This window comes from Palaemon carinicauda, chromosome 1 (genome assembly GCF_036898095.1).
Source record: "Palaemon carinicauda isolate YSFRI2023 chromosome 1, ASM3689809v2, whole genome shotgun sequence".
Classification (NCBI taxonomy): domain Eukaryota; kingdom Metazoa; phylum Arthropoda; class Malacostraca; order Decapoda; family Palaemonidae; genus Palaemon; species Palaemon carinicauda.
Window position 1 is genome coordinate 1,934,265 of NC_090725.1, and position 15,702 is coordinate 1,949,966.

Here is a 15,702-nt window from a genome sequence, read left to right on the forward strand (position 1 = left end):
AGAGAGAGAGGAGACACGTGATCGTATGAACAGAAAACGGGAACTCCAGCCTCTCTCTCTTGTGGTTACTATAACGAACCTTAAATAAAATATACATAATAGTCCATGATCATAACAAAACATTAAAATAAGGAGGAACGAAGAATAGCGAAACGAGAACGAAAGTGAAAAATGGCGAAAGTATAATAACGCCAAATGGTAAAAACTCAACTATAATAAAGCCCCGAACGCTATTCTTCATTCGACTAAATATGGACTCGTAAGCGATAAAAAGTACCAAGAATAATAAAGATGGTTCAAAATATAACAATATATATGGCACAGGGCCAGGAGTATATAAAAGATAATGAACCTAAGTGACAAAAGTACCAAACGGGCATAACAAGATAACAGACGTAATAACGTAAACAATGAAAATGGCTGCCAACCCCGTGGAAGGCAAAAAGCCGGTCGCACTAACAACACTAAAAAGAATTAAGTTAACACTAGCCCGGAACTAAAAAACCTGTCAAAAACAATCTATGGTACTTAACATTGGTGTAGGAGCAAGAAGAGCTTCGGCCATGACGAAAAACTTCACGAAAGAGAAAAACCAAGCAGCACAAAAATGAAGAATACGACGCTTACGAAGTCCAAAAGAAGGATGAAGTACAGATGTCGCTAGTGTCGGGCGTCGGTGGGGTGGCTCAGGTAAGGTAGCTAGGGCCTCTGTTATGGCCCTTCCCTTTGATGAAGGAATTATCTAAATGGAAGACAGCCTGTGAATAGTGGTTTTCACACGCCCCTGCTTTATACACGACGCCCACTGGGTGCTCGCGCGAGGGTAGTAACCTCTGCATTTCATACTTTTAACTTTCTCTGGTATATTTGGAAGTATTTATATCAGAAAAGCGTAAAGAAGGACTCTTTTCACTGGGCGTCACAGGTATCTCCCCAGAAATAGATTTTTCCTTTGTCAAAATCCCTTTACAAGTAGACTGGAGGAGATAAAAATCTAAGATTTAACTTAATTACAGAAAATTTCTAAGGTAAATCAAACATTGAATTGTCATTTCACTTTTTACTATCCTAATGACCTGATGAAATTAATGGGCCAAATAATTTAGAAAATATTTGTCACAAGTCTATACATATGCAATGTTAAATAAAATTAAGTAAGTTCAAGAAGAGATTCCTTATACTATTTAGTATAGGGATCTAAATCTGAAACAAAAATAAATATAAAACAAAAATAAATATAAACTGCTACCAAAGAAAACTAAGCATATTGAATAGGTTTAAACACGAATCTGTCAATGTGCTCCACTACATTTTATCAAGATTACAAGTTTACAAGAGAAAATTCCTTAAGAGCAATTTTCATGACAATTTAGTGGTATGCACATTTTTAATTACCATATTTCTTTCATAAACAGGATGATATAAAGTAGAAACATTTCTTTTCATAAAATAAATACTATTGCAATTCAGTATTCTTATTAAATTCTTATTTTAATATCAAACTATAGATCAGCTAGACAAACCAAAGAGAAAACTGAAATGTAAGTAAAATTTTAGAATGGTATCACTTGCAAAAGTGAACAATAAACATTCAATTATTATCTTCAACATTAGAAATTCCAAGATTTTTTTCAAATCAACGTAATTTCTCAAAACGTTTGGAAAATGTGACGTACTAATTTATAGTGAAACTAAAGGCATATAGTGTAACACTTTAAATGTATTTCATGAAATACTAAATAATTTTAAGGAGAAAATGTCCCGTTGCAAACATCACATCTCCCGTCGGTTTAAATTCTGCCAAATGAAATTTAAAGCCAAAAGGGTAAGGGAAATTGTTAAATGTTTTTAAGAACCCTTTTACAAACTATAACGTGAAAATTATTAATGAAAAACCGAACAACTGATAATGAAGTCTCTACATATCCATAAATAAATTGTACTTCTTTTAAGGTTTATTTCAAAATTGTCTATAATTTTTCTTTCAAGAAATAAAAAAAAATACAATTTCAATTATTTTATAATAGTTATAAAATTCTTATATTGAATATTGCAAATTATATGCAAATCTGCCTATTTAAAACCTTCCTTCTTTTTCATACCACCTCGTCCAGGCCCACCTCTGCCACCAGGACCGCCACGACCTCGTCCACCAAAACCTGTTCAAATTATGATGGGATTTTAATTTATAAAGAAGATGAGATCTCTGTAAGTCTCTAATTCTTAAATTCAAAATGGACCTAATGGAAAGAAGGAATCCATACTTTTCTTGATACAATACTTTTCCATGTCAAATTATTTCTTGTAGTAGAAATAGGAAACAGTAATACAAACTCAAAACATGGCAATAATATTAATTGTAATAGTACTAAACAAAAGTGAAATAGAACTTTCAAAGCAAGTTCAATTTCTGTTCGACTGCATAATCCTATTACTGAGTAGTACTGTATTACCGTTCCACAGAATTGCATTTTTTACAAACAGCTAAATTAACCCTTACAATACTGAAAAGATTTACCAATAAACATACCTTTTACACTGATAAAAAGCAAATACAGTACCAAAAAAGAGACAGCTGATAAAACAAAAATAATATGATTTCTTATGAAATATAGAGGTCTTCAAATGATTCTGTAAATTTGGGTACACACCTATTATATATATGAAGTTTGAATAATTAAACTGTAGCCAAAGCCAATAGTAGAATGCTAAAAGTCCCACTCTCTGCTACGTTATACACAGTCATTGCATTAATACCCTCTATAGGCAAATTTCCCACTTTTATATGTATAGTATTCATTATCATTTTATATAGTCATTACACACACACACTCACTCACTCACTCACTCACTCACTCTCTCTCTCTCTCTCTCTCTCTCTCTCTCTCTCTCTTAATTGAAGGAAATGTAAATGAAATAGACGAACTAATTCATAGGGCAGAATACATACTAAAGAAGGCCAAATACTACTTCTTAACTAATGGTTTGCTTCTTAATGAGAAAAAACACAATTCATTTTTATAGGTTCCCGACAATATATATCAGAAATTGGAGATAATGTACAAATAGATTTTAATGGAAATAAGATTAAACCCATGAAAGCTGTAAAAAATCTAGGGGTTTATTTTGACAGATATATGACGTTTGAAACGCATATAGATGAAATTTATAAGAAAGTGATGGGCACTTTAATTTATTTAAATAGAGTAAAAGACTCATTTGATTCCTCTACGCGTAAAATAGTTGTTCAGTCGCTGGCTATGAGTATAATCAACTACTGTTTAAGAATTTGGGGAGTAACTGGCTCTACACAAATGAAAAGGGTTCAAAAACTTCAAAACTTTGCCGCCCGAGTGGCTGTTGGTAATGTAAAAAAACATGACCACATATCCCCTTACCTCAAAAATTAGAATGGTTAAAGATAAAAGACAAATATACCATAGATGTCTGTAATTTGGTATTCAAAACAATACGTAAAATAACTCCTGAATGGTTATACGATTTTCCAACAGTACACGCAGTTAATGGGGTTTCTACTCGACAGCAGGAAAATCTATATGTAGAAAGGGCGAAAACAGAGATAGGCTCCCGCCAGTTTAGAGTTCGAGGCCCAGCATTATACAATAAAGTACCTGGCACAATTAAACAAAAATCCTCTCTCGCTTCTTTTAATGTAAACTTAAAGAAACTAATTTTAAATGGTCCCGATTAATGTAAGAATGTTATGCTTAATTGCCTTATTAAAAGTGCTTTTGAAGGCACTACTGTACTTCTATAGATGTTGGAATTAGTTTTAGATAATATTTATGGATAAGATGGCTTTTATTTACAAATTAAGATTTCCTTATAATCTAGTATGCATATTTGATTACTATGTGTTATTTTAATACGATTTGTACATGACTTGTTTTTAACACAACTTATGTGGTCTATGACAATGTATTTCAATATTCGGCAAAAGTAATTTTTACTCACTATATTCTAAGTAAATACTTTCTGATTCCATGATATTCTTTTATTACTGATGAATTATTTCAATTACAAAGTTTTAGCCGATTTGTTGATTCTTAAAACAACTTTTGTATGTCTAAAATAACAAATATTTGAACTATTTGTAAGATGACCTTACTAATTGTAGCCTTATATTTTATGAATACCCAATGTAAATGTTGGAAATAAAGAATTCTCTCTCTCTCTCTCTCTCTCTCTCTCTCTCTCTCTCTCTCTCTCCTCTCTCTCTCTCCTCTCTCTCTCAACACATTGTGACCTTATTGGACTCGCATATTTTGGGAATAAAATTTTGAGGTTTTTAGCCAAAGACTACTGTTCAAAATTTTCCAAACTTGCGCATGCGCAGTAAGCTCTATGACGTGTGAATTTCGTCATTTGAAATTCTTCACAAAACAGACAAAAACAAGACAAGAAAATGGATGAGATGAAGTAGAAAAATATATTCCCATCTCAATGGGACATACGAAAATTCAAAACTGAATTTTTATAAAATTTCCGCAATTTTAACCTTACTTTGGAAAAAAAACTAAAGAAATGGCCAATGGAGAAATTTCTAACACCAAGAGAACTTAACCTACGATACAGTCTTCCCATTCAGAAAATGTACCATTGCTTACAAACCCTAAATGGGAATTTCTACATGTAAACTTTACATAGGTACAACTGTAGAAAAGATGTCAAGAGCTAGGACTAACGAAAGTATGGGCAACAAAAAATGAGCTCATAAATATGTTATTAGACATATATAGGTCTTCAATGACAAGAGTTGGAAGGAACAATGACGTTACACCCGAATCAACTTCTGTAAATACCCAAGAGAGTATCTCAACAGAATTACAAGAGATTAAACAGCAGCTGGAGATCAAGACCACCCAAATTGATGAACTGAATGAATTATTGAAAGCTGCTCACGTCCCTATAGATAAACTGAATGAGTCGACTTTTCCTCATTAGAGGAAGACGTTGGACAGTCATGGCGACATCAAGGCCCCTAACGCAACGTTACTTCACGAGATCTAATTGATGAAGATAAGGAGGAAGAAGAGACCAGGGACACTATTACTCGGAGACTCAAACCTATGCTATGTCAAATCATCGGACTTAGGAAGAAATTGCTTCATACGAACAATTAAAGAAGCAGACATTAAATCATTGAGGTCATGGGTATCTGTAAAGCTACAATGGAGACCATCACGATACATCTGAGTATGTGGTACCCAGGATTTCACCAAAGATAAAACGGCTAGTATTATATTCGACAACTTGTGATATCTGGTTGCTGATCTTAGGCAGATCAATGAAAAAAAAGATGTGATGATTTGCCAACTTGGTCCCACATTAAAATTATTTGAATTCAGAGAAATTTTAGATTATCTAAAAGATCAATTGGACACTTGGTGCTCCAGTAACGGCTTAAATTTAATCAAATCAGAACTATCATTCAAGTTGGGAACTGGTGAGATTGATGACGCTTGCTATGACATAACAGGAAGGAATTCTGGAATGTACTGCCAATGGAACCTCTTGATGATCTTGTCCCATCTCTTAAGGATGGTATTCGCCCATAGGTTAACAACCTCATGGGTGAGAAACTCGATCGTCCTAGTGCCGGACAAGAGAAAGGTCTCCATCGACTTCTTTGTGGACTTATGAGACCAGTCCTGAGATCTGATCAAGTGGCCCACAGACCCCAACTAGAGATCCAGCCGTGAAGTAGCCTGCAGGGCATACTTCGCAACCTTCTCATGGTTAATGATAACAGAGGCTGAGTACAAGACTGAGAGTCCTGATAATCTGTAAAAGGGAATACCCTTCGTGAAAGCATCAATAGAGTGGTCAAGAGGCAAGGCTGGAAGAAGCTCATTCAAGATCTCATAATACCTCCTCTGTTGCACAAACAGCTGCAGGAGTAGTTTAGAGGAAGAGCTTGTTCAGAGGGAAGTAGAGGAACCTGTCTTTTGCAACACTACCTTCTTTCTATCACCCTTCAACGCCTTTGACCAGGGCAAAGCTGCACTAGCCCTCGCAGGTCTCCGAGTGCCATAGACCTGGTCCAAGACTGTCTTTTACCACTAGCGGAGCTGCCCATGAATTTGGCAGGATAATAACTGCCAGAAGGCGTGCTCAGACTCCTGCTCCGCATCGAAGAGCTTAGGGCTAGCGGCTCTGGGCAAAAAGTCGTTCTCAAGACTGAATTGCTCATCCACCTCCGAGCTCTCATCCATAGGAGGCCAGGGTAGGTCATAGTCGTCAAGGTAGGCCATTGATGGGACGAATCTTGCCGACGTGGAAGGAGAGACTTCCCTCAACCTTTATTGCTGAGGCACGGAAGCTCTCGCCGAGGACTTACGGATGGTAAATAAATCCTTCGGCTCCCTGCACTGGGGCAGAAGTTCCTAACCAAGAGAAAGCCTTACAATCTTTTCTTGCCTGAGAGGACGTTGGTCCTCTCTGGAAGATAATCATGTCAGGCTGGAGCATGGCAACCAGCTTGGCGAAGCAGTACACGAGACACTTGAAAGTCACGCAATGCAGCGGAAAGGGGTGCAGTCATCCACCTACGATATACCCAAGACTCCAGATCACGAGAGCCCAAAGGCTCAACATGATGAAGACCTGAAAGCCTGAAGCCACGAGAACATGAAGGTTCAACGCGACGAGAGCCTCAAGGTTTGGCACGACGGGAGCCAGAAGGCTCTAAGTAACAGAAACCCAGGAGAAGAGAGTAACATGGGCCTGGAGGCACGTGGTCACAAGAGCCCGAATGCTCAGCGTGACGAGAGCCCAGTGACCACAAGAACCCGGAGGATCAGCGCGACCTCGGCCTCATGGTTACAAGAGCCTGGAGCCTCAGCATGACGATGACCCGAAGGTCCCGGGTCACAAGACCCTGAAGGCTCAGTGTAACGAGGACCCAAAAGTCCTAGGTCATGAGAGCCTGAAGGCTCAACATGACAAAAGAACAATTTTGTGTGCATTTCAACGATCAATAATTAGACTTTTACTCTACAGTTTTATAGGTACTTATACATTGGGTGGTGTGGCGATGACTTTAGTGATATGATTTGTCTGATCTTGTACTGAAATCTGTACCAATAATGTACAATTACCTCTGAAAGGTAGCATGAACTACAATACTGTGATAGACACCACATGAAAACAATATAGTGCAGTACTGTACAGTGGGTTACCTAGTGTAATAGGGAACCGCATGTAAGCAATGGGCAGCAAGTTGATAAGTTATGAGTTGACCCATTCTCAGGAAGCAAGCATTCACAGATTTTCAATCTTCACATCTGTCTCTATTGCCTTACTCCTGTGAATAAGGATGGCACTGTATTATAATTTGGTATGAAAATGGAATTTGCATGATGCACAAGATACATGGTAAATTCATTTTTTATGGATGAAAATTTGAGGGTAACACAATTTGGGAGATTACAAGTTACACAAGTATATACAGTACAGTAATACTGTATGTACTGTAATTTATTTTCATATTTTTTTATTTCCCAAGAGGAATATATTTTAAAAAATTATTAATATATGAAAAAATTAAACTTATCCGCCCTTAGAAACCTACAATATAAAGAGTCCTCCTCGATATAGATTAACATATATATTTTTAAATCTGCCACGTACTGATGAAGAGATAGGTGAACCGCAATATGGCAAGGGTTTACTATACTCGTAAACCGAGGTATTACTGTACAGCTAAAGTATTTGTTCTAGTTGTCGACTAGCAAAAGATGGTTGCCGAGGATATGCTAACAGGAGGGTAAGCACTGTCTTCCTTGTGATTAGTAATGGTTCTCGTTGAGTTATGCGTCAACAATTAGAAGACAAATTCAACATTAAGGGTGCGGAAATGGATTAAATAGAGTTAGAAGACAAATTCAACATCAGAGGTGTGGAGATGGATTAAAAAGAGCCTGAACCCTTAGGCCTCCCTTATACAATCCAAGTTGGTACATTACACAATCATAATCTGGCTCTAGGGCATGGAAACCCACATTTCTTTGGTACAGTACGGTATAATATGCAGGCCAGCCCCTGCAAAAAGGCATAGTCACACTCCTGCTCTCCTTCAACTCAACCGGTTTCAAGCAGGGAGAAGGTCTTCTGCTCATTTTCAGGAGTAAACTGTAACACAGGATGCGTTTGTAAGGGCTCATATACGGAGTCCTGCTTTTAACATTTCATCCTTAGTAGTCATGGACCGCCCGAGGGCGCAGACGATATAAGCTTTTACAAACACATCCTGTGTTGCAGAAGACCATCTCCAAGCTCAAAAAGAGTTGAGTTGAAGGATTTGTTATACTGTATCTAATTCTAGGGACTTTGAATTTTCTATACATAAAGTGAACATTACTTAGTGCACACTGCCATTGTGAAAGTGATTTATGGTAAGGGAATATTTTGTACTTGATATCTGTACTTTTATAATGTGTACTGGCATATTAAAGAAGAAAAAATGTGAATGATATGGTCTCTATTACCTTCCTCATGAAATGTGTCCCTTTCCCAGTTACTAACGGATTTTGAAATGAAGATAAAATGATAATAAAAATAGAAACTAGGAATTACAAAATTAACACCACTCAGGAAGATATTACTTTCAATAAAACTTGTTTAAAAGACGATCGACTCCCAAAATATATAAACATACTGTAATGATGATTTCCAATATTTGTGAGTAAGGAAAAGGTTTGTAACTTTGCACTTCATAAAAACAAATGCTGAAAATTAGATATTTCCATAACTTAAATACAATGTTTTTTCTCCTTTAAAATAAAAAGAAAAGAGTAAAGTACAAGTATTCTTTTAGGGTACAGTAATTCCTAAAATGTAAAAAATCTTACCTCTTCCTGGGCCTCCACGACCTCGTCCAGGTCCTCCACGACCTCTGGTTTCACCTCGTCCACGACCCCTGGCAATAACCTCCTCTTTTACCAAATCTATTACTTCATCAGGTAATCTCAAATATTTTATTGTAGATCCTCGTATATAGCATTCAGGCATTCTCCAGAATTTGTCACCATCCTACCAAATTAAAAGTAAAACTCAAATGGAACAATCTAGAAAGTGAATACTCCCCATAAATTATTCTTCTATCTAGACAATAAATAATTAAATAAATAAATTGCAAAGTAGTAATAAAAGTACATTAAAAGAAAGGAAATGTCTTGTTTAGCTATAACTATTAGAGACAAAAGCTTTCAAAATAAACAGGATTTCTATAATAAAATATATTGTTTTCATACTCATGTTCGAATAAAATACTACAAAATTCAATTAAAATTATTGGAATTTGTGCGCTATTCATTCTTTTAATGAATGTCTTAGGCCAACAAAAAATGACAAATTCGGAGATAATTTGTATTTTTCCTAACCATACAAACCTTAGCTATTTACATTGGGTTTACCTTTTAGCGTAGCTGAAATGACGAGCCAATAGTTTTTAACGAGGGCTAATTACCCCCGCGCTAGTTAGCGGGGGTAGGGGAAGGGATAGCTTGCTACCCCTCCCCCCCCACAAACCGGTGATTTGCTTCACTTCACTTAGAGGTAGGACTTGACTTGGGGGCCAGGGTTAGCGGGCAAATATGTGTAAATAGCTAAGGTTTGTATGGTTAGGAAAAATACAAATTATCTCCGAATTTGTCATTTGTTCCGTAACCGAAATACAAACCACGCTATTTACATTGGGTGACTTAGCCCTTAGGAAGAGTGGAAAGTCCCCAGCCTTACTGACTTCGGCTTTGCCCGGGGACTCCATCCCTCAGTGAGTAGCACTTGAGAGAAGGAGCCCCTGCACCTCACAAGTTCCTTGCTTCGCTAAGAACGAGTGGCCTACATAAGTTGTGTGTGGAGGAAAGTGTGACTCGGCCTATGAAGTTGACCTTGAGACCTTTAGATAGGAATCTAGGATAGGACGTTCCCAATACCACCTCGTCAGGGTATGGGGGACGCAACAGTATTAAGCTTAATACTAGGAGCACAAGGAAGCATGGGTTACCTGCAGAGGTCGAGGTTAGCTATGCGAGGACCAGGATGCTGCTTCCCCAAGAGAGGGGAGAATGAAGAAAGAAGTAAGGGTCAGACATACTCTTTCATTCACGCAGACTAAAACTGGGTAACAACGCTCTCAACTTACTGCTACTTGTTCATAAAGGAGCCTGAGGTTAGACCAGCTGTTGTGCAGCCACCACAGGGCCGATAGAAAACGTATCGAGGCTCCTGTGGGTCACGTCCTGCAGGTAGTGAGCTGTGAAGGTCGTCTGACGCTTCCAGACCCCAGCTTGAAGCACCTACGTCACAGAGAAGTTTTTCTTGAAGGCCAGGGACGTAGCAACACCCCTGACATCGTGTGCCCTAGGGCGACGTGACGGAGGAGGGTCTGGATTCAAGGCGTGGTGGATAACCCTTCGAATCCAAGCTGAGATGGTGTTCCTGGTGACCCTCCTCTTTGTCCTGCCTGTGCTCACAAACAATGCTCGCACTTGAGGACGGACTGCAGCCGTTCTCTTCAAGTAGTACCTCAGACACCTCACTGGACATAGTAGCAGCTGGTCTGGGTCGCTTGTTACAGAGCGGAGACTCGCGATCCTGAAAGAGTCGAACCGAGGATCCGGCACCCCAGGATTCTAACAAACTCAGGGACGAACCTGAACGTTACCTCCCCCCATCCCCTTGAATGGGCGATGTCGTACGAGAGACCGTGAAGTTCACTAACCCGCTTGGCCGAAGCCAAAGCGAGCAGGAAAGCTGTCTTCCAAGACAGGTGGCGATCGGAGGCCTGTCGTAATGGTTCGAAGGGAGGTCTCTTAAGAGCCCTGAGGACACGAACCACGTTCCAAGGAGGAGGTCTCACTTCCGACTGGGGGCAGGTAAGTTCATAGCTACGTATGAGTGGAGAGAGTTCTAGCGAGGAAGAAATGTCCACGCCTTTCAGCCTGAAGGCCAAGCTTAAGGCTGAGCGATAGCCTTTCACTGCCGAGACAGAAAGGCGCATTTCCTCCCGCAGATAAACGAGGAAGTCCGCTATTGCTGGAATAGTGGCATGGAGTGGAGAGATACCCCTCCCACAACACCAACCACAAAAGACTCTCCACTTCGCCTGGTAGACTCCCTCAGAGGACCTTCGCAGGTGCCGAGACATTCTCTCCGCAACCTGTTGCGAAAAGCCTCTCTCCGTGAGGAGACGCTGGATAGTCTGCAGGCGTGAAGCCGAAGCGAGGCCACGGCCTTGTGAGGGACGTTGGAGTGGGGTTGTCTGAGAAGCTCGTGTCGTGGAGGCAGTTCCCTCGGGAGCTCCGTCAGGAGCTGCAGAAGGTCTGGGAACCATTCCGCGTGATGCCATAGCGGAGCTACCAGAATCATCGAACAGTTGACCGATAGTCTGGTCCTGTTGAGCACCCTTCTCATCAGACAGAACGGTGGGAAGGCGTACACGTCGATGTTGTCCCACCGTTGCTGGGAAGCATCTTGCCAGAGACCCTTGGGGTCCGGGACTGGGGAGCAGTATAGAGGCAGCATGAAATTCAACGCTGTGGCAAACAGGTCCACGGTCGGGGAACCCCACAAAGTCAGGACTTTGTTGGCTATCTGAGGATCCAAAGACCACTCGGTACTCACTATCTGCGAGGCCCTGCTCAGACTGTCGGCGAGCACATTCCTCTTGCCGGAATGAAGCGAGCTGATAGCGTTATCGAGTGGACTTCGGTCCACCTCAGGATCTCTACTGCAAGATGGGATAGCTGCTGCGAAAAAGTGCCTCCCTGCTTGTTGATATAAACCACTACCGTGGTGTTGTCGCTCATCACCACCACGGAATGACCCGCCAGGGTCCGTTGGAACTGTTGAAGAGCCAGAAAGACGGCCTTCAATTCTAGCAGGTTGATGTGCAGGCACTTTTCTGATTCTGACCAAAGGCCTGAGGTCCTCTGGTTCAGAACGTGCGCCCCCCACCCTTCTTTTGACGCGTCCGAAAACAGTGTCAATTCCGGGGGGAGGACGAGAAGACTCACTCCCTTCCGCAGGTTCTCGTCGACCAGCCACCACCGCAAGTCCGTCCGTTCCAAAGATCCTATCGGGACCTGAACGTCCGGGGAATCGGAACCTTGATTCTACCGGGACTTGAGCCGCCACTGCAGGGATCTCATCCTGAGGCGGCTGTTTGGAACCAGACGAGCTAGGGAGGACAGGTGACCTAAGAGACGCAACCACGATTGGGCGGGAAGCTCTTCTCACCTGAGGAAGGGTTCCGCCACCCTCCTCAGCCTTGCTATCCTGTCGTCTGATGGAAAGGCTTTGTGGAGATTGGTGTCTATCAGCATGCCTAGATAAACCAGTCGTTGGGACGGCTGCAGAGAGGACTTCTCGAGGTTTACCACGATCCCCAGATCCTGGCAAAGACCTAGAAGCCTGTCTCGGTGCCGAAGAAGGGTCGACTCCGAGTCTGCTAGGATCAGCCAGTCGTCCAGATAGCGAAGGAGACGAATGCCGTTCCTGTGCGCCCAATATGAAATCAGGGTGAACACTCTGGTGAACACCTGAGGAGCTGTGGAGAGACCGAAACACAGCACCTTGAACTGGTAGACCTTGTCGTCTAGGCAGAACCTCAAGTACTTCCTGGAAGACGGATGGATTGGGATCTGGAAGTACGCGTCCTTTAGATCCAGTGTGCACATGAAGTCTAGAGGTCTCACCGCAAATCTGACAGTGTCCGCTGTCTCCATGCTGAACCGAGTTTGCTTGACAAGCCCGTTCAGAGCTGAGAGGTCGATGACAGGTCTCCAGCCTCCAGACGCCTTCTTTACAAGAAAGAGTCGACTGAAGAAGCCCGGGGAGCCATCGACGACCTCCTGGAGAGCACCCTTCTTGAGCATGGTCTCGACTTCCGCCCGAAGGGCTAGCCCCTTTGCCGATCCCGTGGCATAGGAGCTCAACGACACTGGATTCGCTGTCAGGGGAGGTTGAGATGTTATGAACGGGACGCGATAGCCTTGGCCGATCACTGAAACCGTCCAAGCATCGGCCCCGTGTTGCTGCCACCTGAGCACGCAAGGTTGAAGGCATCCCCCCACAGGTGGACACGCAGGGGACTGCCACTCCTAGGGTTTGCGGCCGCGGCCGCTCCCTCTAGGAGTCTTGCTTCCCCTGGAGGACTTACTGCCCCTCTTGACCTTGGCTGGAAAGGGCTGGGGCTTAGACACCACTTTCTTAGCAGCCAGTGCCTGCTTTGGTGCCTTACGAGGCAGCTGCTGCTGTTGCTGCGGAGCTGGAGGCTTATAGGGCCGAGCTGTAAGGGCCCTATGGAGGAGGGAGTCCGTGCTAGATTTCCTCCACCTCTCAGCCGTTCGCTCCATATCCTGTGGCTCCAACAGATTCTCCCCAAGGAGGGAAGCATGTCTGAGCCTACAGACATCTACGGCGGGGACCTTCGGATGGAACCTCTCGGTCACCGCATCGCGCCGCTTCAACACCGAGTTGGCCCACAGGGTGGTGACCTGGTGCGCCAGGAACTCGATGGAGCGGGTGCGCGAGAGTAAGAAGGTCTCCAGGGCCTTCCTATTGGTCTCCTTAGACAAGTCCTCAGAGCGCAATAGGATGCCCAGAGTTCCTAGCTATATATCAAGCCACGAAGTGGCCGGCATGGCGCACTTCGCGACTTTCTCATGGCTCAGGATCTCCGACGCCGAGAACGACACCTGCCGGGCAGAGAGCTTCTCGAGGGGAACTCCCTTAGCCAGCTCTTCTACGGAGTGATGGAGAGGAAGAGCAAGACTAGACTCACCCAAGATCTCAAAATACCTCCTCTGCTGGAGACGAGGAGGTGGGATGAGTTTGTTCCCGGCAGAGGAACGACTGGAGGAGGCAAGGATCACGAGCTGGGCATTGGCCCTGGCTCTGGCACTCTTCCATCCCCGAGACCAGGGCAGAGCCGCACTGGTCTTAGGGGCCTCCTGAACATAGAACACTTGGTCCAGGACCGTGTCCTTGCCTTCTCGGGGGGCGATCACGGGGTCCATGAACCCGTTGAGTCGCCTCATCAGGCTCAGGACCTGCCAGAAGGCATGTTCAGATTCCTGCTGGTCTCCTCCTTGCGGGCTGGCAGCTAAGTCTCCCGTCCCCGGAATCTCTTCCTGGGGCGAAGCGTGGACGTTCCCCCGGGGAGCAGCGGGTTCCTGGCGAATCCTTGAAGACGATTTCGGGATGGTCTTGGAGTCCTTGGTTTCCCTCCTGGGAGGGATACAGGATCCCAACAAAGCGGTTCGGAGAGCCCCTTCCGCGCGAGACGATTCTCCTCCATGAAGAAAAGGCTCCCCCCTTGGTGCCGAGGGGGAGACTATCGCCTCACTGGACTCACCCAAGGACGGAAAAGCCTCGTCCACGGGAGAAGGAGAAAACGCCTGCAAAGGGAATGGGGCCTTCCCGACAGACCTCTTAGGAACCAAATTCTCCCTGGGGGAAGTCACCACGAAGCCCACTCCTCTCTTTCTCTTCAGCGGAGGTGAGGCAACCGTTGGTTTGTTCCCCTGATCGGCGAGTGCTGGCTTCATAACCCTCACTAACGCCAGCATCAGAGGACCAAACCAAGTCTGTTGCTCCATGGACACAGAGTCCAAAATCCTCGCTGGAGGGAAAGGGATCGGGCGATCCTTCGGAGTGGACACCACTGGACCTGCCTGAAAAGGAAAGGGGGAAGAAAGACGCACTGACCTCTCTGAAGTGTCTTCCCTGTCCTGCACAATGGTCCTGCGCTTTGGTGGAGGCGATCCTGAGCGCGTTCTGATGACACGCGTTCCTGCTGCTGTCACTGGCTGTGAAATCCGGCGCGAACAGTGGTCGCGCGAAGGCGAACGGTCGCGCGGGCGAGTGGGCGCGAGGGTGTACAGGCGAACGAGCGCGTAGGCGAGCCGGTGAACGAACGCGTTGTTGCGTGGGCGAGCGAAAACGCTCCGAAGATCGCTAGCGACGTTGGTCAGGAGACCTGTAGCTCGTGTGGGAGAGTGATTGCGAGCAGGCTATCGGTGGTGCGCTGGCGCGCAGGCGAGCGATGGCGCGTTGGCGCATGGTGACGCGTTGGCGAGCGATAGCGCGTAGGTCGCGCAGGCGAACAACCGCACGAGGATGAGCTAGCAGAGGGCGACCCATGTCCTTCCAGATCCCCTGGGCGACGGCGCGTTGGAGAACGCATGCGCGCAGGCGATAGGTCACGCGGGCGGTCCGGAGATCGCCGATGTTCAGGTGATCGCTGACGCGTAGGAGAACGCTGACGAGCAGGCGATTGTTGAATCGTCTGTGATCGCTGGCGAGCTGGTGATCGCTGGCGAGCAAGAGGGCGACGCGTGGAATCCTGTGAAGGAACAGTCGGCGAGGCGCGCTCACGAACAGGAACAGGAACAGGAAGCGCGTAGGCGCGTGGGCGAACAAGCTGAGGATCGCGAGAGCGCTCAGGGCGCACAACAGGAACTGCAGGATATTCGGAGACCACAGGGGAGCGCTGGCGAGCAGAAGGGCGATGGTCCTCAGAAGAGCGCTGACGAACAGGTGAGTGCTGACGGTCAGAAGAGCGCTGACGAGCAGGAGAGCGCCCGTCCTTAACACTGCAGAAGGGCGAGCAGGGGAACGCTGGCGCGCTGGGCGCTCTTCAGGAACAACAGGTTGAAGGTTGTCCTCAGAAGA

General features: G+C 44.5%; 1 protein-coding gene across 1 annotated transcript in view; it reads right to left on the reverse strand.

The window, feature by feature from the left end:
- Positions 1-1,045: 1,045 nt before the first annotated feature.
- LOC137646426 (U6 snRNA-associated Sm-like protein LSm4) overlaps positions 1,046-15,702 on the reverse strand; it is a 55,392-nt gene continuing 40,735 nt past the window's right edge. Inside the window, exons 3-4 of the mRNA XM_068379528.1 lie at positions 8,874-9,054; positions 1,046-2,159 (exon numbers count right to left, since the gene is read on the reverse strand). Coding sequence (XP_068235629.1) covers positions 2,074-2,159; positions 8,874-9,054 — 267 coding nt within the window. The 3' untranslated portion in view covers positions 1,046-2,073. The remainder of the gene's footprint in view (positions 2,160-8,873; positions 9,055-15,702) is intronic.